A 24568-nucleotide genomic window follows, 5' to 3' on the forward strand; every position below is an offset into this window, starting at 1 on the left:
CTTTACGTCATATTTTATTTACATTTTGAAAGATTTTTTGAAAAATAGAATAGTTAAATGAAGTATTTTTTAACCTCTGTGGTCAGTCTGATCTCCTCATAACTAACAATTAAACTTTTTGCTTTAAAGTGATACATTTGAAAACAAATGAAGTTGTTAAGCCAAGTCTCAAAGTTTTCCTATCAACAGACCTCCACTGTTTGTATAATTGGGCAACGACACGGTATGATGGTTAAAAAGTCAACTCTCAGTTACTGGGTTTGAATGCAAAGTGGGTCGGCAAAGGTGTGAAACGTGGACTTGAGGGCATTCAAAAAAGAGATGTGAGTTAATTGAGTTAATGATGAGAAAATAATTAACATGTGTGTTGGTGTAGTGTCTAGAGCATCATACAATCTTTATTTCGTTGTGTTGTTTTGTTATCACCATCATCATCATTTTCATCATCGTCGTCATCATCATTGTTACCATCATCACCATCATCATCCTTGCTATCATCATCATCGTCATCATCATTCCACTTCAATCCTTGTTTTCAACATTTTAAAGTCAGCAATAAAAAATAAAAAAAATATAAATTTAAAATATTTAAAACAAAACATTACATAATTTATTCAAGACACCTGACAATATTGTACCCTGATTGGACGTGCGATGAATGAATCTGGTTGAAGCACAGACATCGGTCGAGCGATGAAAAGCACATTAGGTTTGAGCAATACAAAATAAAAAAATAATGCGAAATGTACAAAGATCAAATATAATGTATTAAAAATGTACTATACAAAAACTTGATATAAAGTGAAACGTTGGGCACGAAGGTACTGTGGAAAGTCATTAAAAAAAATTTATGTTTAAAGTGAATTGAATAATGTAATCTTGCAAATGCAAATAAATTGCAAATTTTAACGGAAAAAAATTGAAAAAAAAATGGAAAAATGGAAAAGTTTCCTCACAAAAAGATGAATCAATCAATAAAATATATCACGATCACTTATCGTTACATTACTTCCTCACTGCTGTTAATTTTTCATTAATAATAATTAGCTCGTGTACAATGGCAAATTATATATAATAAATAAAATTTTATCAAATTAAAATAAATCTGACAACATTTTAACGACACTTTAATTAATTAAAAAATTGAAAACATCAATTAAATTATAATATAGCATTTGCTGCCTCTACTTGGAATTATTTTATCATTGTACAGTACGCGTGAAACTTGAAATAAATAAAAGTTTTTAAAGCTTATACATTAAAAAATCATCAAAACAATTAACTATATATATATATATGTGTGTGTGTGTGTGCGTGTGTATCTCATTAGCGCAAGAATGAATGAGGTTGCTTATTTCACAAAATGACAGTGCGGAACAAATAATATAAAATGTTCACGGATGAAAGTAAAGTCGCGCAAGTTGCCCAACCTCACGATTAAAACTTCATTCACACACAAAAAATGGCAAATTTAAAAAGTTTCTACGTACATAATACTTTGACGGCATTATTGAAAGTTATTGAAAAAATATTGCCGCCACTTCCATAGAAATATTGTACTTGCAATGTACGCTCCACTTCAGCGCCAGGATATTCGAAAAAGTAAAAGTGAACACATCGGCACATTAACGGCTAAAAAAAATACATAATTTTTTTAGCCGATATAAAATAATTTTTTAACTTCAATAAAAAAATATATAATTAATTTAACAGCGTGAACATAATGCCACTAGTAGGTTATATACTTCGTATATACTATCAAACTTGAACATTAATGATCAGATAAGTTTTGTAGTTTTTAATTCAATTTAAATTTTTTTTAAAACCTAAACTTTCTTTAGAAATTCCGTTTTTCTTTCCACAAATTTAGAAATAATGCCTCTCTTATGCTGGCATTTTAATTTCATTTTCCCTCGCTTGAACCTCGCTTTCTCCTGCTGCCAGTTGAATCCTTCCTGCGAACATTTGTGTAGACAACTGGTTCTTGCTGCTCGTCCACCTGATTTTGTCTGTTCATCTCCGGGTTCACCAAACTGACCACAGAGTTGACGTCTGAAATGATCTGATCGAATGTCGGGCGTTCCTGGGCATCCTGTGTCCAGCACTTCATCATTATTGCGTACCTTCATGAAAAAGAATTGCTATAGGCCGTTAAATGAAATGGCAACGTTCGAAAAGTTATTAACTTTGCAAGTGCGACCTATTATAATTAGAATATCAAAATCATAATTAAATTATAATTAAAATTTTGGGTAGACTTTTCATCTATCAGTTTAATAATTATGTTGTTGATGAACTTTTAATTAAACAATATTTTCTATTGTTATGAATAATCTTCATAGTCAATCGACTTTAAAAATCTTAAATTCTCGGCGTCACTGCACTGATGCATGGTATCAACATCATTCGTTTGCAAACCACTCAGCCGCAGAACTAACACAACATCGGGACAGAAGGGTGGTTGTTTGAGGAGTTCCCCACTCTGAATGAGGCCTGCCACCTGCCAGTTTTCAACCTCCGCGTATGGAACAGCTCCTCTGGTCATCAACTCCCACAGCAACACCCCATACGCCCACTGTCGTTCGTTTCAAAAATTTAAATCCAAAAATTCAGATAAGAATATTTTCATAAAATTATTTCCTTTTTCTAAGCCAAACATAATTATAATAAATTGATTAAAAAATGCGACTGGAAAGAAAAGAAACTTGTAGATGAAAAAGTTCATACAAGCATCAAGAGTACAAAAATGAAAAGGTACTGAATGTAAGAAATGTACGAATGTAAAAGGTAAGAAATGCTGGTTTGTAAGCAATCAACGTGGAAGCCAAAAAACGAACCACGTCACTTTTTGTGGTGAATATTTTGGCTTCAAGGCACTCGGGAGCCATCCATCTGACTGGAAAGGGATCTTTGCCATGTTTCACCCTGTAGTACTCACAACTTATCAACTGCCTCGACATGCCAAAGTCAGCTATCTTCACCACTCCAGAGTTATTCACCCTTCGGTGATTCAACACGTTTATTATTATTATTATTACTAATATTTTTGATAGCAATATTTTTATTATTATTATATTCGTTGTTGTTTTTGTCGAATTAGTACATCTCTTAATGTATAGTACTATTTATTTTATGTTACAATTGCTGCTCATTGTGGTTAAACAAGTTAGTGAATTTTTGTTGTAACGATTGGAAAGAATGATTAGAAATTACTAAAACTAAAATTACTAAAATTATTATTATCATGATAATAATAATTATCATTAATGATCTCATCTTAAGCAACAGGACATTCATAATCATGATTACATGCAATTCCTGGCAGCCAGATCTCGATGGACAAAGTGGTGACTCGATAGGTAGGCCATGCCGTGTGCCACCTGCATCCCCATCATCAGCAGGTTCAGTATCGTTATGTTCTGCCAAATGTGTAAAATGTTTTGTCTTAAGTTAAAAATTTTTACTCATTTGAATAATATTTTTAATTTAATGCCATATTGGCAGTTTCATCCAAAAGCCAAAATGACGTTTAAATCTTTAATTCTTGTGTTCTATTATTACTGATAACCTGACTTAAGGTATTAAAAAATTAAATTAAACTAGACTTTTTGAATTTGACAGTCTTGTAACCCTTTTTATCACAGAAATTTTTCTCTTTAAACTTACAATGTTTTTATTAACAGAACGGGACATTACTAATAATCGTGCATACGTTTACACTTACAATAATTTTCGTCAAACAACATAAAAGTTGCATACGAAATTCATGTCATTTTAATTTAATCATAATATACATTTTTATGAGTCAGAGGAACGTTAAATTTGTCACCAAACTCGATTTTTAACCAATTTACAACATAAGATGTTAATGAAGAAAGATGTAGCCACTTACCAGTTCTGGGTTGAGAATGTAATTTCTTAGATCTCCGTTGGCCATGAAAGGAAGAATGACCATTGGCGTGGAGTCATCGGCGAATGTTATGCCTTTTATACCTGTGTTAATTTAATTAGAGTTGAATGCTTTTTGTTTCATTTCATTATCCATTCATGCCTATGCATATTTGCATTCTAAATATTAAATTAATTCTACTGATGTAAAAACAAAATTGAAAATTGTAAACACAAATTCGGACAAAAAATTTGTTGATTATGAAAATGAACAACTTAAGCGGCAATGGATTCATGATACAAAGGACCAGCGCTGGAACCTACCAAGCACGTGCGGGTGTTGGAAGTCCTTCATAAGAACTGCCTCTTTCAAGAACAACTCCACCATTTCGCATTCCTCAGCTTTGTCTGAATAGTTGCATTATAGTTGAAAGAGTTATGAAGAGTAGTTGCTGTTGTTTGTTATGAGTTGACATATTTTTGAGAAATGATTGTAGCAAAGATTGTTACTCTGATAAAAAGGTTTATTAATCAATAAATTAAATGTGAGATTATTGGTTGCGATTGAGATTAAAATGTGTTTGCATGAAGGTTTATTAAAAACATAATTTGTTCAAAAACTTTAAAAAATCGGTTTAAAATGTTGAAATACATTCCAAAGTTGTGTGTAAAATTTGAATAAAAAATTCTCGTTATTTCAGTTAAATATTAGATGAAGATCTGACATTTCATAGTCTTCACAGCCACAATTTCAGCCGACTGGTTGCCATGCATCAACGTGGCCAGATAAACTCGTCCAAAGTGACCTGTGCGTTGTGATTTCAAGAATGATTGTCAATCGTGATGAAAAAGAGAACAATTACATCGCTTACATCTACTTTTACTGCTAATATCTGTTAAATTTAATATTACTACTCTTACAGGAGTGGTTAATATTCTAATATCATCATTCTTCTATCTAAATTAAACATTTTACAAATAAATATTAATCTATATTTCATCAATGAAATAATGGATTACAGTATTAAAACAATTAGCAAATAAAAAATATAGCCTATTATTCACCGTTTCCAATGCATTTCTTCAACTCGAGACTGGTCCTGGGCACCAGGAGAGAGCTGATGACGTTGATGAGGTCCTTCTTAAGGGAGCGAGAGACCATGGGGTATGCCGGTGTTTCGGACATCAGTGATGAAGTGTCTGTGTTATCTGCAAATGCATGATGACGCTGACAAAAAGTAGACAACACATTTGCTCTTTATCCATGTTGTACGATGTCATTTAAAGTTCTACGGCTTTTTCGAGCAGTTTTAATGCGTTATAAAATAACAATTTGTGCTACTGTTGTTTCCTTTCCGGAATTTAAAAAAAATATTTAGAGTATTTATCAAAACTGATATTGCCCATTAATAATTTTTTTTTTAAATTTAAACTTAAGAGTGTTTGTTCTGGCAATTTCGAACTGAGAATATTTTCAACAGATCGCTAGATTAATGACAGAACTTTTGCATTGGTGATGCATTGTAATTTGAACTTAAGTTTTTGACCGATATATTAAACCGTGTACCGTCCCGTGCCTATGTTTATAACAGCTTCTAATAACAGTTTTTAATAATATATTTTTAAGTTTGTGAATGGGGCAGAGATTATCGTTTAAGTTAACTTTTCCTGCTTACAATTTCTTGCACAATTATTACTTGGAGGCTAGCAATACCGGCTCAAGACTTTTTCTGTTTCGTTATGAAAAAACAAACTGTAAATCGAACCGAACGAGTTAGAATTGCTTAATATACATTCGATGAAATTTTCTAAATTAATTTTAAGCAAAAATAAGTTTGAGTGAATTGATTGATTTATTGGAAATGTTTTTGTCTGGTCATTCATGGCAAACATGTACTTATAATCTGTTATTTATTTCTTGGGTACATTTCAAAAGGATTAGATATTGAAAAATCTTAACCTTCGGCATTCAATCCTTTGATAATCGGATTAGCAATCTGTTGAATCTTGTGGGATTTACTTCGTCTAGATTTGCGCAACTTCATAACGCCCACGAACAGCAGCGCGAGAAGTACGAAAAAGACAACTCCGCCCACTGCAACCAACAGCATGCCCCACCAGTTATCCCCTGAAAATTAATTTCACAACTATTTTAAATTTTAAAATTATAATGTAAGATTACAACAGAGATAACATTTTATTTTCAAACTAAATTGGAAAAATCATGGTCGTGTTGCGGTATTACATAAATTAATAAGCAAAATCAGTTGACGAAAAGTATAAAATATACTTTTTCTGATTCAAAAAAGATTAATAACAGATATTTTAAGTAATAAAGATGTACAATGCAAGTTAATTTTACGCCTGAGGTCGAAGAAGATGTCTCTTTACGATCGCAACATTTATGATAGGGTTCAATGTTAAATACGTTCTCCGTTTTTCCGTGCAACATTCAAAAGATTTTTTTTATTTTGATCAAATTTGGAAGCATTTCAAAAATATAAAATTTATTCAGTGTTTTATTCTCAGCAAATCATCACACCAATGAACGATTCAACGTACATAATTTTTTCAACTGAGTTATTTTTATTTAATCCAATGCGAAAATGTTTCAGATATTCCTGTTCATTTTGTAGTTTTCACATTCCCATGCGAATAGAATTAAACGTTTTTAAATTGCTTAAGCAAGTTGTTCGTTATGTTTAACATTGATTTTAATTCAGTTTTAACTGTTCGATAAAGTTTCTTCAGAGCTTTCAGATCTGAAAATTGGTTAATACTTGGTTAAAAAAGTTATCCATAAAAATTCAAGTAAATTTGAAATTTAAATCGATGTTTTGATGAGAAAATATTTTTTTAACAGAGTAAAACAAAACTTTTCAATTTTTCGAACATTTTGCAAAAATATTGTTTTTCAATTTTATTTTGCAAAATTACTTTTTCGATCATCGCACCTGACAATTCGTTAAATTTTTTTGAAAACTCTTTGTCATCTCCATAAAAATCCTTCTCGTAATCGTCCATTCCATCTTCTTCGTCACAGTCATTATCATTTATTACATTCGTTCAAATTTCAATGTTTAATTCTTTCAAACATTAACGCGTTAGAATTTCCAGCCGTTTCGAATTATCAGTATTTCAACAAATTTTGCAATCAACGTGCACTATTTTAGTGACAATTTTTTACCGGATAATTATTTTTTTTTATACATTCAACGATAACATTGAAAGTTTGCCGAATTGTGTCAACTGAACTTCTTAAGCAGTGTTTATTAAAATTTATCTTCATTTAAATTTGCGAAGTAGAAAATCGTGTGTCCGGGAAATTTAGAAAATTAAGAAAATTTTTGGGAAACTTCAGCTTTTAAGCTGATTCAACAAGCGAAAAAATTAAAAATGCCAAAAAAATGTAGTATGTCAAGAAGTATTATAACTTTTTAACATTTGCATATATATATATATATATATATATATATATATATATATATATATAATACATTTAATAACAATAATAATAATAACAAAATTTGAAATGGTTCAGTAGACCAGCATCTGTATAAGAACCACCCCAAAATAAACGTCCTAGTATCCTAGTTCTCCTAGCTTGATTTTAAAGTTGTTGATTTAATCCACTGAGACAATTTTATCCCTCAGCTCGTTCCAGGCGTTTACCACCCTGCTGCTGAAGAATTTTTGCTTTATTAGATTTTCTGTCTTTTGAAGAGCTTGAATCTGTGACCTCTTAATCCTTTCCTTTTTTCTAGTTGAAAGAACCTAGTGAACGATGTTTCTTCTTTTCCAGTTATTAACTTATGTGTCTGAATCAGATCTTCTTTGTATTTTCTTCTTTCTAGTGTGGTTAATCCGCATTCTTTCAGTCTATCCCTATATTCAAGTTTTCCAACACTTTCGATCATCTCTGTTGCTCTACGCTGTACTCGTTCAAGATTGTCTTTGTCCTTTTGCAGATCCGGACTCCAAACCTGTGAACAGTACTCGATATGAGGGCGAACTAATGTTTTATACAAGTTTATAACGATCGACTTCTCTCTGCTCACCACCGTTCTTCTAATACATCCAAGTATTTGATTTGCTTTGGCTGCTGCCAAAGTATATTGTTTTGGTGTTTTCGTGCTTTTATGAATTGTGATTCCTAGATCCTTTTCTTCCTCTGTAGATCGAAGGTCCTTCCTGTCCAGTTGATATTGAAAACCTTTGTTCATTCTTCCCATGTGCATAATTCTATATTTGTCTATGTCAAATCTTGTCTTAGTACTTCAGCATCTTCTTCGTTCTTGACCCTTGCACGCAGCTTCGAGTCGTCCGCAAATTTTGATATCTTTGACATTATGCCAGAGTCGATATTATTAATGTAGATAACAAATAGTAGAGGGCCCAGCACCGAACCTTGAGAAACTTCACTTTTTTGCCCTTGATCCGCACTTGTTGTCTTCTGTTCTTCAGCCAGTTAGTAATCAAGATATTTCAAGATAATTTCAAGAAAATTTCAAGATATCTCACATGCCTGTAATTTTTTGACGGGTCGTTTATGTGGCACTTTATCAAGTGCTTTTGCGAAGTCCAAATAATCTCACAGCCTACATTGTCGTGTACCTCCTTGACGAAATCCAAAGGATTGGACAAACAAGAACGTTTTTCCATGAATCCTTGCTGGCTGTTTCCTATTATTTTGTAGTTTGCCAAATAATTAACTAAGTTGCTTTTCCCAATTTTTTCTAAAATTTTGCATAATATACATGTTAAGCTGACTGGTCTGTAGTTGCTGGTGTTGCACCTGCCCCGGTTCTTGAATAATGGTGTGACAATGGCATCTTTCCAGTTTCTTGGTATTTCACTTGTTTGGATTGATTTTATAAATATTTCAGTTAGTGCTGTTTTATTAATTTAATTTCTCACTATTTTTAGAAATTTTAAGTGTAGTTTGTCTAATCCAGGAGTTTTGTCTTCCTTCAGAGATTCGAGCATCTTTTTCTCAGCAATATCCACACTGAGTATCTGTTCTTGGTTTTCTTTCAACAGTATTATCGGGTCTGGAATGCATTTCGTGTTTTTTTTCCAATACAGATCCAAAGTATTTATTAAGTATTTCCGCAGTTACTATGTCATCTGTGACAATGATGTCGCCTTGGTCGTTCTTTAGCGGTCCAGCCATCGTTTTCCTATTTTGCTTGCTCTTCCTGTAGTTGTAAAAACTTTTGTTATTTCTTTTTATGTTCTGACTAATTTTAACTTTGTATTCTTTAAGAACTTTTTTGTTTGTCTTGTTTGTCACGTTTCATTTTTCCACATATTTTTTTTAGCCTTGTTTATTAGACTTTAAGCGTTTTTCCTAGTAAAGTCTCTTTACGTGTATTTTTCAAGGCTTTGTTTTTATCCCTCCTGGCTTTCTTTACTTTTTGTTGTTTTTTCTGTGGATTGGCATTTTTTTTCCATAACCTCGTTCATACATGACAAAAACTGCGTCCATTTTTTCTGTACATTAAGGCCTGCCAGTCTATCTTTATAGTTTATATTTTTGATTTTCCTTCTGATTTTGTCATAGTCTGCTTTGTAATAGCCGTATCGTCTTTATTGTGATACTGTTTTGGTTTCATGTTAAACAACTGCTTCAAACATCATTATCTGATGATCACTGGAGCCAAATATTTTTACGACCTGTACACCTTCAATCATGTTTTCCTCTGTAAAAAATTGTTGCTAAGGTATCTTTTAAAAAAAAACTATCACCCTAGCAAATTCAAATTATGTGCAAAGATCGGGATGCTATCTATCAATTTGTCGTAAAGTTATAAAATTGAATGACAATCATACATTCGAAGATGGAAAAGTACTTACTGTGCATGGCGTTCCTCAGCAGTGAACCACCGTCCGGCTGGCCATCTTCCAGGTACAAACGAGACGATTAAATTTTTTTTCATTAACGAACGTATGAAAAGTAAAATTGTTAAAAATTCAACAACGTTTTCACAATGTTAACAAATTCATTAAATTATAAAATTAACAAAAAAATGTCTAACGAAAATGAATAAAAAAATATTTCATGATGCTTTAGATATTTTCTCATCGAAAGTGCAAAAATTTAAATTTTGTTAAACAATTAACATAAATAAATAAGTAAATGAATAAATGAATGAATGAATGAATAAATGAATGAATGAATGAATAAATGAATGAATGATTTAACAAATGAATGAACACATATGTATGTATATGACGTATATGCATGTATGCACACATACATGCATATACGTAAAGACTAAATAAAATAAATAACTTGCCAATAGATGTCTCCTTCAAAAGATCGTTGTCTGAGGGACAAAAATAACACAAATAATCCACCAATATAACATTGAACATTTGATTTAACAGTCAAAATTAAGTCTTATTATTTTTTTTCATTTTTTCGGTAAAGCTAAATATACAATTACAAATTTAAAGTCGGACTTTGTTGACATTGTTATAATCAAAAATCTCACTTGATAAATATTTTTTGGAGTTTGATTCATTGTTATTTGGAGTAAAAATGTAGTTAACGTAGGCGGTTGAAAGGTCGTTTGTTGCCAGGCATGTTATGTTAACCTTGGCTGCTGATATGTGCGAGCATTGGATGGTCAGTGCGTCTTTGGCTATTGCCGAGATATCGCAATCCAACGATGGGGACTCCAAATTCTCATCCACCGTTTCACGCCTGTCCATGTTGTCGTTGATGTTGATGTACTCGCCTTGCGGGATTACTTTCTCGTTGACGAACCACATGATTCTGATTGGCGTTCTCTGGTCGGTGATTGCATTGCAGGTCAGTTTCAGCAGTCCGATGCTCTGCTCCTGGTAGGGTTCGTAAATCGTCTGCATCTGTTCACGCCGCTGCAGGTGCAACTTTTCGTATCTGTTGTCCAAAGTGAGCATCACCTTCTCAATGGACGAGATGAATGTCCTTTCTGTAAAATAAGTACGCCAATTGATAAAGTTTAATTTTTCAACATTTTTTATTTTGATTATACTCACTCTAAATAAATTTCATTAAAATTTTATGAGTCTGCTAATGATAGAAGATGCGACAAGATATAATGAAGAAACTGACCATAGACAGTAATGTAGGTGTATCTGACAGAAGCCTCCCACCAAACATTCGTTACGTAACACATTATTGAACCTGAACTCTTCAGCGTCACTGACTTCATCAGTAACTCTGTGATGTTCTCTCTGTTGATCCAACTGTTCAAGCTCTCTTAAATGCAAACATTTGATTTGTTTATTACATATGTCGCCAAACAGTCGTTATATTTTGTGTTTTAATTTTTTAGATATAGCACAATTATTGGCATATTTTTTGGTAAAAAGACATTTAATGTATGGAACTATTAAAGTTAAAAATACTTACCAACTTCGTTGAAAATTTGGCGTGCATTGACATACCACCTGATGGTTGGGTTGTGGGCCTGGTACTCGCACGGCACCGTCACGTCATCACCAACGCTTGCAAGCACGTACGGCGGCATTCGATATATGACCGGCGAGACTGCGGTCGTTTTGAGGGGAATTGTACGTTATATTTGTACATTATATTTGTACATTGTATTTGTACATTATATTGAAAATATCCACGGCTTCAGCATTAATTCGTCACTTTCAAAACAATAATGCAACACCAACTCCTTGCACAAATCAAACAATTTCTGAATTTTTGCAAGTTGAAAACAATATTTATAAAATGATTGGTTTTTTGTAAAAATGGTGAAGCGGACAAAATTAATTCTGTTATAAATTAGTTTCTCAATTGTTTACGCTATGATAGAAATTTTGCTAAGTAGATAGTTACAAATCAGAATTATAAATTACAAACATAACATGTGACCCACCGTGGCCAATTTGCCTGAAATGTTTTATTTCTACGCGTCCATGCTCGTCATGGGCCTCGCATCTCACAGAATCGTTCTTTCCGCGAAAGATTTTCATGACCATGTTGTCGACTAGGAGGTCTCGATGGTGGTCAGTGAAGAGCTCCTTGCCTGTTACATCGTCGTACCATTTTATAGTTGGCATTGGTCTGTGTTCATCGGTTGTTAAAGAAAATTAATGTAATTTTTCAAAATAAGGCTTTATAAACTTTAAAATTACTTGATAATTGAAATTATTTTAAACTAAAACTCATACCTCAGCAAGAAAGTGGTCAAGTTACTAACTAGTTAATGCACATTAATCATTTGTCTACCTGCCATAGAAAGGACAGTTTAGTTCACCTGGATATGAACTGGCCACCTGGACCGTATCGAAAGAAACATTCTTCAATTCTGTCATCGGAATGTTTTGTAGCGGTTTGCCTTCAGATGGAAGTTCACAAATACCATTAATCGCAAATCAGATTGCTATAGAATGTTATTCATTATAGATTGTAATTATTGCAAGCATACGTCAGATACTATTCAATAAAACGTAGTATTCAATAAAATTATGAAAATTGTTTTTTTATGTGATGTTGAAATGTCAAAGAACCATCGTCAAGGACGGTGAGATTGATTATGCTGTGGACGACATCCTTTTCAAATTCATGTAATCTTCTGGTTATGCAACGGTATCTTTTTGTATGATGCACCGTCAGGTTAAAAAGTACCAGATATCCTTTTAATTATTAAATTGCTTAAGTTAATTTATTTAACATTTATTGTTCAATATAAAAAAATTTAAAGGATCTACAAAGAACTATTTTTTTTATAAAATGGTAAACAATACTCGATAGCAATGGTGTTACATAATTTTTAAATTACTTCACGCTCAAAATAACGTTCAAATTGTTTCAATGTGGTAAGCTTACAGATACATACAATTTTTCGCTTTGAAACATATTTTGTAGAATCAGTGCTTCGTGTTGAGTGAGAAACATTGACAAAGATTAACGACAAATGATGAAACATCTGAAACAATAACAGATATTTGTACCATCTGTGTAACAATGAAATGAGTATAATTAACCTTTGTTGGTAAATAAGGAATTTGGATAAAGGTGTCTGTTGTTGGTGATTCTATCATGCCAGCCCTCCTCTTCCCAAAACAAATACTCAAACTCATCCAGGTACGGCCAGTAGACGTTCGGCACGCACGGCATCACAACATGTTCGCCTACATTTTTCACAAAACTGTAATAACTGACTTCTTTTGGGTACTCTGAAATTGAAATGTAACACGTTTTCCTGGTGTGAATGTCATTTTCAAGTTAGTTGAAACAAGTTAGCATAATTACAGCAAGTATGAAGCAATAACCAGCCAGTTTAATTTTTAATTAAATCTAAGAACCATCGTAATTTGAAAATACTTTTAAATTTGTTATTATTTTGCTCATATCATTTGCTATAAAATTTGATTTTGTGGTAAATTATTACAAACATTAATATTTTGATTAAACTCTGAATTGCCATCTGGAATCAAAATATTTGCAGAAGATGATTTCAAGTTGATAAAATTAGTAGTACATAATGTAACAGGTGATAATGAGTGATAATAATAAATGCTGATAATAACACAAGATAAAATAAAATTAACTTAATTATTAATCGTAAAAACATAAATTTAGAGTGAACCAAAATAAATTAATCGACCGGTCATTTTGACCGTTACGTTGTGGCTCCTTGTAACGCCAAACTCGTTTTCGAAGTAGGCGTAGAACGTTCCATTGTAAAACCTTTCAGCTGTCGGAGGGATGGAAAGTTTTATTTGCAATGAAAATTTTCTCAGATTCTCCACTGTGGTTACTTCGCAGTCATTATCCAGGTTCCTGCACCAAGTCACTCTGTAAAACATTTTTTTAAAAATCTTGAAGGACAAGTACTAAAGTCACATCAAATTTTTAAATAATTGTAAATAATCCTTAACATCAGCCAATATTTTTTGATTGAAGAATATTAATGTGTCATGTTATATAACTTGATAAGTTGAAATAAGTAAACGCAAAAGGGATTAAATTAAATGATATAAAATCACATGACGACAGAAAAATTTTCTATATAAAAAAAATTAAAAAAAAAACAACATCTTTATTCTTCGGCTAACAATAAGCCTTCAAACACCAGGTATTTTGGAATTATTCTATAAACAAACACAAAAAAACGCGTGTGTCTGTACATATAAATATATTCATAGATACATATGCGTGTCTTATTTCAAGTCTATTATATGTTCAACATATAAATATAGAAATGTAAATGTTATTTATTGGATCAAGTTCATAATGACAAAATTATGAAAAATATTTTGTGCATCAACAGCCGTTACAGGGAGAATTCTAAACATTTTAAAGGTGAGAATTTCTCATTTTCAAATTATTAATGAATCGTCCAATGATTTCAACCAATTGAATATTTGAAACAATTAATTCTTTGAAACAATTCTTTGCGTTTCATTTTCCATAAAAAATTCCATCATTGAGTAAGCTCAGCCACTATCATCTAAAAACAACTTTATAATGCATAGAAACCATTCAATCGGATAAAAATTTTCAGTAGAGAGAGACAGTGGCAAATCCAGAAAGGTTGGGAGATGCAAAAATAAAAGATTCTGTGTAATATATAAATAGGAATTAGCAAGAAAGGTCATGAACTTTCAATTTTGAATTCCATCGCCATCGTATTGTTTTGGATCCGCCACTGCTTGTTGTTTTTATACTATTTTAAATTATAATTTGAGATTAATGAACGGCAAAAACGATTAATTGTTGAGTATGAAATTTGATCCAATTCAAATAAGAGTTTTTGTAGTCAAGATATAATTAGTGGCCAGCATGCAACTAAGTTTATTAGCACATTAAGACGAGCATTATTCACAATAATCTCATTTTATTTCATATCGCCATAATTTTTCACATGTATTCACAACGTGGTACGTAATTTTTTTAACAGTAGAACAATTTTTTGCAAACAATTTATCAATATAACCTTTGAAAATATTAAAAATCATAAAAACTAATAAGATGAAAAACAGGTTGATCCGATCCTACTTGGTACGTCCAGGATCGCGTTCGAAGGAGCAGCTCATGTGCACATCCGTGTGAGTCACACCAATCGGGTACACATTCTCGCCTTCAAAATTTTTACTTTCTATTAGCGTTAAGTGATTTTGAACTTCACAGACTTTTATAACAGGCGGTACTCCAGCTGAAAAAATTATTGTAATTGTTTCAGCGCCATCAACTCAAATTGGATGTTGGCTAAATATTTGACATACTTGGAAGAAAATAAATTTCTTTATAACTGTATCTTGAACGACTGGAGTGACATTCGGTCTGCACGCACACCTTGATTGAGGCGACATCTAAGCTCGATTCGTTGAACCACAAACTTGTTGAAATCTGTTACAGCATTAAATATTTGCAATCTAACTTTTAAAATATTAACTGAAATGAATTTGGAAATGTTATTGTTTCCAACCTGCTCTTCTCTGCCTGTGATAGAAATCGATGCGTTTGCAAAGTTTTCCAGCTCACAGTTTGCTTCCGATGTCAAAGAAACTACACAAGTTGCTTCATCGCTGCCGGGTAAAATTTTCAGTTCCACGTTCACGACGTTCTTGGCCACCAAATCAACATGGTTGATGACGCAACGTTTGTCGACATACGTACCTGAAATGTTTTTGAAATTCTGAACAAATAGAAGCAAGACGAATAAGAAATATTATAAAACTTAGGTTAAATGTTGAACAACATGAATGAAACGAGCTCTATTCAGTCCCATAATTCTGTCTTTTAATTACATTTGATAAAATTTGAACAAAACTGTGGCGAGTTAGCGAGGTAGTGCCTTAAATTGCTTAATCTTTCTACTTGATTTGAGTATGATCATATGCTATTGCTATTTTATTGCGTTACAATGTGAATGATGTAAAAAACGAATAAGGAAAAATGATAAGTCATACAACAATCAATGAACGAGGGTGAGCGGCACAAAAATCACATTTGAAAATTGTAAAATTTTAAACGTTTATAAAGTAAAATGTAAACTAATAAACTTACTTAATGCTGGTTGTGAAGAAGAGCACAATACAATCAAAAAAATAGCAACAAACATAATACTCATAACAATTCTATAAAAATATTTCCATTAAGGTGATAACAAACATAAACAGTTGGCATTGAAATGAAAGGGTCAACTTGTTTCAAATAATGTTCCCATTTTATAAGTGGGATGTTTAGTAATTAAGATAACAGGATGCAATAATTGATGGATGATTTCAATTGGTCTACTGTAATTATGGATTGTACGAGCGTTCGTTGGTAGGTTGAAGATCATTCTATGAATGCGTGCTAATCATCACACATCACAAACGCACGCAGTTTAAATCAGCTTAATTGCATACAATTATTAAGTTGAGTACGATAAACAACGATACAAGCAAAAGTATATGTGAGAAATTAATTTTTATCTAGAAATGGTAACAACATTTAATAGTGATATATATATATATATATATATATATATATATATATATATATATATATATATATATATATATATATATATATATATGTGTGTGTGTGTGTGTGTGTGTTTGTGTGTGTGTGAGTGTGTGTGTGAGTGTGTGAAAGAGTGTGCGTATGCGTTTTATTCATTTTCTTTTTTCTCTTTTAATTAATTGACGCGAGTTATTTTTTGCATTCGGATCCAGTCGTCCGTGCAGTTGCTCACCCATTACCCCATCTTGCCGCTCGTATGTGCATTCACAAATAAAATGTATCTATTTATAGGCATAAGGTTTATTTACTTTAATACATGTTTCTGATAGAAACTTTAAGTTGACGGAAAATGGTCAACCGTCTTTAGTTTTAAAAATCGTTAATAAATTGCTACGTTGTTGACCTTGATTATTGTATCAAACAGTTGTTATATTTTATGATTGTACAGTGTTTTCCTATTATTACATACATTTTTAACCAACAACTTCTACTTTCACCCCAACCCATAAAGTCTCACGCCCCCTTCGAGAATAAAATTAACCCCGACCGGTGGTCACGTTGTGAAAGCTTTATATAGAATGTTCATCGAACCTCTGGTTTGGTGCTATCCAAACTAGGTTGTTTGGTCAGATATAATGTCATTGGTAAAAAAAAATTAGCTTTTTAAACAATGGAATTAAAATCAGGAAACACTTGCTTTGTCTTAGGTGATTTAAACAATTCATCGTTATGAAGATCATTTTCATGCTATATATTAACTACTGAATGTATTAAATTTGAAAAAAATTAGTTGTTTTTATGTAACACCGCTTAAAAAGTAAAAAATACCTAAATATTGGGCCAACTTTTAAAATGAGTATCGGTGCTGCATTTTAAACCAGGTATTGTTATTAAATCAGGTATTGTTATATCGGTATCGACCATATAATTTTTGGGTAATGTTATATAACCCTGTATATAAATAAAACTTTACGTTTGATAGAATATTTCGTCTTTTTCCAAATCAGATATGTGATTGTTTTTGATCACAGTTTGAATTAAAACCACACTTCTGTCACGCATACAAAAGTTGTCTACGCATGTCTATTGACAAAATCAAAACCACTGTAGTTTTAACGGATTTATACAGATTAAACCCCCAAACCACTTGGCTACTTGGTGGGGAAACACGTGCCTGCGTAAATACCTGGGATGTAGTGCTGAGTAGAGACATTTGAAACTGATATTCAACTAAAAAATTTATTAGGAAAACGATTTATTAGAAAAATAAAAATTTTATCACCTTTATTTTGATTTCAGGCGGCGTGGTGGTCTAATGGTTTCAGGTGCCTGGTCCTGTTTCGCAGTGGGTGCCGTGACAGGATTCGAATAGGACAAAAAGATCCCCACTTATGACATGTTTTGTATGCACTGACTCATATACGCTGTTTGTGGTTTATGTTAATATTTTTCACTGAATTTTGAAAATATGTGTAAGACCTCATATATATAGAATTAAATTTATAATACCTAGACAGGTAGACACCTGGAATAGGAACTTCAAAATTGTTCAACCCGTTCAACGTTCCATATTTAAATTTATTTCAACATTCAGATTATAACATCAAACTAATGTTACCAAGTGACAACGCACCAAGACAACAAATGATAAATAATGGCAGGTTCTTTTTTTATTGAGGTTGAATTATTTCAGTGCTGCGAAGTCATGGGTTAATTTTTAATAGAAATTAAATATAGTTTAATAAATTGCAAACAGAGCATTAATTATTTCAATTATGCAAATATTTTTTTTCATGGAATGAATATGAACTGAAGAAAGACTTTCAGTTCATTCATTCATTTCAAATATTCTTAAAATATTGTTAGAGTTATTGTATTATAAAATTGTAATAATTAATTATTTAAATTTAAAAAATCCCAGTTATTTATTGTAAGTTGTAATAGACACTGATTACAACTCTTTCACATGAGTGCCAAATTTTGAACAGTTTTGATGGGTCGAAGAGATTCAGACAGATCAGCTTCATTACCTGTTGATCAATACAGAAAGCAAATTGGTTAGTTTATTTAGTCTACAAAAATCTTACATTTTGTCTTTTATATTGCTTTGTTTTTATTATTTAAATTTTAAATTATTGAAAAATGATTAAACAAAAAGATGTTGAACCATTATGAATTTAATAAACCTGTAATGTAACTACATTATTTTCCATCAGGCAAACATCTTTATAAAAAGGATAAAGAGGCTGTTAAAGAAATAAAAAGACATCATGACTCAAAACAATCTGCCTTGGGAATCAAAGTAATTATTTGAGAAATAATCTCATTTATAAACTTTGAATTTGCATAAATGAAGAAAGTTAAATGGGATAGAATTATATTTGATGAAATTATTAAATTCATTTATTGTACAAGCAGTTTAATAAATTAGTTTTGCTTTTGATGCAGAATTTGGTAAGCATAAAAGCACACCTTCGGCTTTAAAGCAACACTTCCTTTTTTGTTTCTGGTGTTTAGTCATTTAGTGAATTCTGATTTACTGTTATACTTGATTCAAGCATTTTTTACCTGCTTTTTGCTTTAATAAAAAAGTTATCAGTTATTGTAAAATTTTCTAACTTCATGATCAAGCCATTAAAGTGACTCCAATTTTAAATCCTGTTTGAGTGATTCCATTATTTTTGTTTACATATAAAACTGCAATCATTTTTATTTGCTCTCATCAAATGCAAATGTCTTACAGATGCTGTTCAAGATGACATGTGACGATCATCAAAAGCAAAACAGAGATGATATTTTAAATATGTAGACAGTGCATCATTCAAATAAAATATGAAAAACTGGAACGATTAACCAGTTCATGTACATAGGCAATCGTGTGATCAGCTTCAACAGTTGATAGAAAAATAATCATTGCATAAGAAATGTTTTCATAATTGAAAGTTTTTGGAAAAGTGGTATTTGTCAAAAAAAGTTTAGTTAACATACATTTGTTGGAAGAAAAGCTAATGAGAAAAATTTAAGCCCATCTGAAATAGTTAAATGATGTTACAGAATAAATTGGGGAGATCATTGAATTGGTTATAGGAAAAAATAAATTTAAAATTGACAAAAAAGGTAGAACAGTCTGAACAATCTTTTGAAAGATTAGGTATGGTTGATTTATTGATCAGTTTGTTGAAAAAATTGCCTATGAGCGAGATGAAACTCAATTTTTTTAGTCAAATGCTCTTATCTCACCCCGCATCAAGTTGCCCTGGTTCAAATGTGAAAAAAATCTCTTAAGAATGTAATTTATTATTTTGTTTTTATGTACTTTGAAGGCTTTTTAAACTAAACACAAATATTAAACAAATATGTAAAAGTTTTTGCCGAATGCTGATATCGGATAGGAAGCTTTTTAAGTAATTATAACTATTACCACTATAAATACATTCAACATTTTTACAACTATATTTTAAGCTTTTTTAAAACATTGAAGGCAACTGCTCGCGGTTGTTACACACACACATTCAAACACTCATAATTGATTAGACACATTTATTGAAAATGTCGATCAGAGTATCATTTTTTTATACAGGACGTTTTGATTGCCTTTGGAACGGTGCTGGCCGTGTTTCTTGCAGTTTATTGTGTATTTTACTACTACTTAACCAAGGAAGATACGGAGCAAAAAGTTGCTAAAAAAACGTGACATTTTTTACATCATTTGATTGATTTTTTAAATTAACAAACATTTATTTATAAAATGTATAGAAATTAATTTGTTTTAATAAATTTAGCCATATAGATGTAAAAATAAATACATAAAAAACGAAGCATCCAACCTATGTTTTATAAAAGTCTGAAGCAATTTAAAACGGAATTCCCTCTCCTGTCGTATTCTTTCCATCGTATTAGTTTCGGTTGAAAAAAACTAGAAGCCAAAGAGATCGTGAGAAATAAGTGTAGGCTTAGAGACAATACTGGAAGATAACCTAGGAAGTCCCATTCAGCTATTAATTGCAAAACATCAAACAATTACCAATAAATGGTTTTGGGGAGTAATATCAGCTGCATTCAGGTGCCTTCTAACAAATCTTGGTATTTAAAAAATCATTTCAGATAACTCGTCGTAGAACTTACTAGAAAGAAGTTATTTTTGGAACGGACACCAGTAACTCCTTTTGACATGCCGATAAAAGATTCTCGGGTTAAACAGCCGCCAACATATCTGCTGCTTTCTTCTTCCCTGATAGTTTTTGAGTTTTCATCTCATTTGGAGTTCTGAATAAAAACCATCAACCCACTGAAGCCTCTTCCTACTGTTTTCCCTTACCGAGAGAGGCCAACGTTTTCATTATAATGATATAAAAATTTAAACTTAAAGCGATTGAATATAAATTGATAACAAACAAATTTAAACTTATAGCGATTGAATTGAATAAAAAAAGTTAAAGTCAAAGATCTAAAGATTATTAGATCTTTACATGATATGGTATATTGACGATAATAAGTTATTGTATAATTGTATTATTCTACTTATATGATACATAGTATAAAATAATAAATATAATAGGCAAACCAGTGTAAACGTTCATGGATATCCGTGATCCGTGAATGTTATCGATGATAACGTTCTCTTCTATTTAATTAAGTTTCTGTTTGTTTTCACAGCGTTCATCACAGCCAGGCAATCTTTTTCTCATTTATTTTCCCATATTATTGAAATTGATGACGTTTTATTTATATTTTGTTGATCAATCCAATTTTTCATGAAGAATTTTTTTTAAATTAAATTATACATGAAAGCGAGTTGTGTTCGTGTTCGCTTTGTTTTATAAGCAAAATGTGCCAGTTTTTTTAATGAATTAATCAATTTTACAGGCGAATAAGTCAATTATAGTAGTAATTGATTCAGAATTTTCTTGATAAATTTTATTTATTTTTTGTTTGTTATTCTGTGTAATTGTTATGAAATGTTTAACATAAACTATTTTTTAAAAACGTTTGGTTGGAAAGAGTGGCTGCGGTACCCCTAGTTCCTTGGTTATGGCTTTATATATATAAATAAACGGATAACCTGAAAAAATAAGATAAATTTAAAACATCTATGGTTGCGTCATTTTAAAAATATAAACTCACAACATTAGTTTCGCAATATAAGTTTTTGCTTATATAATATAGCACGCTAACATCTTCCGTTATACCGTAAGATTCACTAGGCAACATCTGTTTAACGAACAATACCAAACAACATCAGAAAATCTGGTAACATCTTTGTAAGATTTTTTAGATAACATCTTCCTTTTTTTCATGATTTCTGTTTTAAACATAATGGCTACACCAAAGCGTGAGCGGAAACCCAATAGCCTTATGAATTCTGTATTGTCTTTGAGTAGAAAATCTATTGAGCACAAAGAATTAAGGGAAACTCCTCTGGAAAATCGCGATATTGGTGCTAAACCGCCCATAACAATGCACATTGACAAAAGATTTGCTACTAGCTACGACAAGGATGAGGGTATATATTTTTTCGAACATAAAACTATTATAACATATTACAAATATAAAACTTATATGTTTTTCAAGTGAAAACCTCCCGCAAGAAATTGTACCATGAGATAAAAGGCTGCCATCTTGAAGATCAAGTCAAGATTGGGATTGCGCCTCCTGCTCCCCTGCTCAAGACATCAAGCAATCCTCGCTATATTAATGCTCGCTATGAGGAAAACAAAAAAAGTTTCCTCAACATCTTTGGCTATTCCCCCAGCTTTACCTAGAAGAATTGTAAAAAGAATTATGGAAAACTGTCTTTGAATGCTATTATTTTGTTGAAAACTGTCAATGTTTAAATTAGACCGTCTAACTGATTATTTATTTTTGAAAATGTTTGAAAAAAATAGAAATTTTGGCTGAGATTTATAGAGTTGTATTCGTTAAATTCGTTAATGGTGTACCTAATTGTATTCGAAAATTTGATTGAATGGTGTGTCGCAAATCGCAAATGATCAAATTATTACCAACAACTGGTTTAACGATCTTTTCGATGATATTCGTATCCGTGGTGAAAAGCCTTTTATTAAAAAAGACGTAGAAGGACCAAAGATATTTTGATTCGAAGTTCGTGCCGCTTTTTCCAAAATGAAATCAAATAAAGCGCCAGGCCCGAGATAAGATGGTTGTTGAAGAAATTAAATGCCTTAATGAATTTGGCATTTAGAAAGTGGCAAAAATTTTGAATGAGATATATAACAGCGGCGAAATTCTTGAAGATTTATCAAAGTGAACTACATCGAACAATCAACTTGAGTCAGTCATCTTACAAAATTTTTCTTGAGAATTCTTATGATGAGAGCACGAACTAAAATCAGGTTTGAAATTTTAAATGTTCAATGTAGTTTTGTCGAGGATCGTGGCACAAGAAACGCTAACTTTAGGCTACGAATGATCAGCGATCAAAAGAAAGACGCGGTCAAAAACGAATTATATTCGTGAAATCCTCGTGTCACTTGTTGAAAACCACCACATTTCCAACTACTACAAAGTGTTGAAGTGTTGAAGATCGGATTTTGTGGAGGTCGATGGTCACCATGGTCTAGATAGGAAAAGGCACGAGAAAGAAAGAATGATTCGTTAAATAGCGCGCTAAAACTTATTTTTGAAACCTCAAATAACTTTTAAAAGTTTTGTTATGTTGCTATGGCCAGTTGCTATGCTAATAAATTGTTTTGAGTTTTTTTATTACGATTTTTTTCTCAATTCTTTATTATATTAATTTAAATTACATATTCAAAAATGCAATTAAAGCATATCAAAACGTTGTTACCAGCACAAGTTAATTTTCTTTTTCACCATTTACTTACTTTTATATTTTAATTAATTTAGTAATTCAATTTAATAATTTAATTTTTAATTCATTTTATAATAAAATAAGATTCAGTTTAATTTAAATTTACTAATTTAATTGATTTAATTTAAGTTATTTATTAAATTTTAATAAATTTAAATTAATCTCTTGAAGTCTTGAATAACTAAAAATTTACAAAACACATCAAAACTTTTTAATTGGTTTTAAGTTTTTTTTTAGGAGTTAAAGATTATGTTATATAAACTATTAAAAAATAAATATAAATGATAATCACAATTAAAATAAAAATTAATTAAAATGAAGCTGAGTTATAATTAAATAAAAAGAAAATAATTTTTGGATAATAAACGACAGATGTATGCCTGATTCAATTTCAAAAATTTTCTTTTTAACATTAAAATCAGTATTTTAGTTTTAGTTTAGGCAAACATTTTTAATTTTAGCCTTTTAAAACAAGGAATATACTACAGTACCTAACGGGCATGTTTAGTTATGCTGCCTTTAACAATTTTTATTTCATGTTTAAACTTCTTACAATATAGTTTAAATGAATTGGTTCTCCACAGATATTTCAATTTATTTCTATGTTGTGAGTTTGAAGTATATATAACAGATTTTTTTTTATTTTGAAATTTTTCATTTCATTTAGGAAGGTGCAGCAAAAATATGCTCAATGTGCTGGTCAATGAACAGTAAAAAATTTGCAGTCTGTACCTATGATCGAGTCATCCTGCTGTTTGATGAATTTGGCGAGATGAAAGACAAGTTCAACACTCGACCGTGCGACCCAAAAGTGAGAATTATCTAAAAATATATCAATTGATATTTTCTTAGAAAGTTCAAACTTTTAAATTTTAAAATGACACCTGAATTTATTTTTATTTCATAATGAACTTATGTTTCTGTTTGTATAAAAGTTGGAAAGCCAATTTTTTTCCGATGAAAATATTCATTTTTATGAAAACTTCATTTTGTTTGTGACGATTGTTTTACAGTTTGGCAAAAAGAGTTACGTCATAAAAAGTATAGCTTTCTCACCAGATGCCACTAAAATAGCTGTTGGACAGACGGATGATATCCTGTACGTCTACAAAATTGGAGATGATTGGTTAGATCTTCCAAATCTCTTTTGTTGGATTCCATGAAATTGATGGTTTCTTACTCATCACCTGATTTCTTAATTTATTTCAACTGTGTCTGGTCGAAGTTGTCATTGATAAAAAATAGATTTATTTTATTAATGGAAACAAAAATCTTATAGGGGTGAAACGAAGTCAATATGCAACAAGTTCATTCACAAGGGAGCGGTGACTTGTGTGGCCTGGCTGCCCGAAAACCAACTCATATATGGAACAGCTGAGGGCAAGGTT

General features: G+C 31.3%; 4 protein-coding genes across 4 annotated transcripts in view; 2 read left to right on the forward strand and 2 right to left on the reverse strand.

Annotated features, from left to right (window-relative positions):
* Positions 1-2032: 2032 nt before the first annotated feature.
* HELRODRAFT_133479 (hypothetical protein) lies at positions 2033-4695 on the reverse strand (the record flags this gene model as incomplete). Its single annotated transcript, XM_009015214.1, has 7 exons — positions 2033-2123; positions 2439-2575; positions 2838-3000; positions 3310-3419; positions 3893-3993; positions 4213-4296; positions 4614-4695. Coding segments are annotated over 7 exons (768 nt in total), but the record flags the coding sequence as incomplete, so codon positions are not given.
* A 10197-nt stretch (positions 4696-14892) lies between these two features.
* On the reverse strand, positions 14893-17561 carry HELRODRAFT_169396 (hypothetical protein; the record flags this gene model as incomplete). The annotated part of the gene is made up of 5 exons (XM_009015215.1): positions 14893-15053; positions 15124-15247; positions 15327-15517; positions 17194-17299; positions 17535-17561. 5 exons carry the CDS (start codon positions 17559-17561, stop codon positions 14893-14895), a joined length of 609 nt encoding a protein of 202 aa, XP_009013463.1.
* Positions 17562-21664: 4103 nt separating this feature from the next.
* On the forward strand, positions 21665-22110 carry HELRODRAFT_169397 (hypothetical protein; the record flags this gene model as incomplete). The annotated part of the gene is made up of 2 exons (XM_009015216.1): positions 21665-21851; positions 21920-22110. 2 exons carry the CDS (start codon positions 21665-21667, stop codon positions 22108-22110), a joined length of 378 nt encoding a protein of 125 aa, XP_009013464.1.
* A 1015-nt stretch (positions 22111-23125) lies between these two features.
* The window catches only part of HELRODRAFT_74793 (hypothetical protein), a gene marked incomplete at both ends in the record, with an annotated part of 26121 nt that continues 24678 nt past the window's right edge, over positions 23126-24568 (forward strand). The window contains 4 exons of the mRNA XM_009015217.1: positions 23126-23164; positions 23848-23991; positions 24194-24306; positions 24460-24565. Of these exons, the coding sequence (XP_009013465.1) occupies positions 23126-23164; positions 23848-23991; positions 24194-24306; positions 24460-24565 (402 nt within the window). The remainder of the gene's footprint in view (positions 23165-23847; positions 23992-24193; positions 24307-24459; positions 24566-24568) is intronic.

This window comes from Helobdella robusta, assembly GCF_000326865.2.
Source record: "Helobdella robusta unplaced genomic scaffold HELROscaffold_15, whole genome shotgun sequence".
Lineage (NCBI taxonomy): Eukaryota > Metazoa > Annelida > Clitellata > Rhynchobdellida > Glossiphoniidae > Helobdella > Helobdella robusta.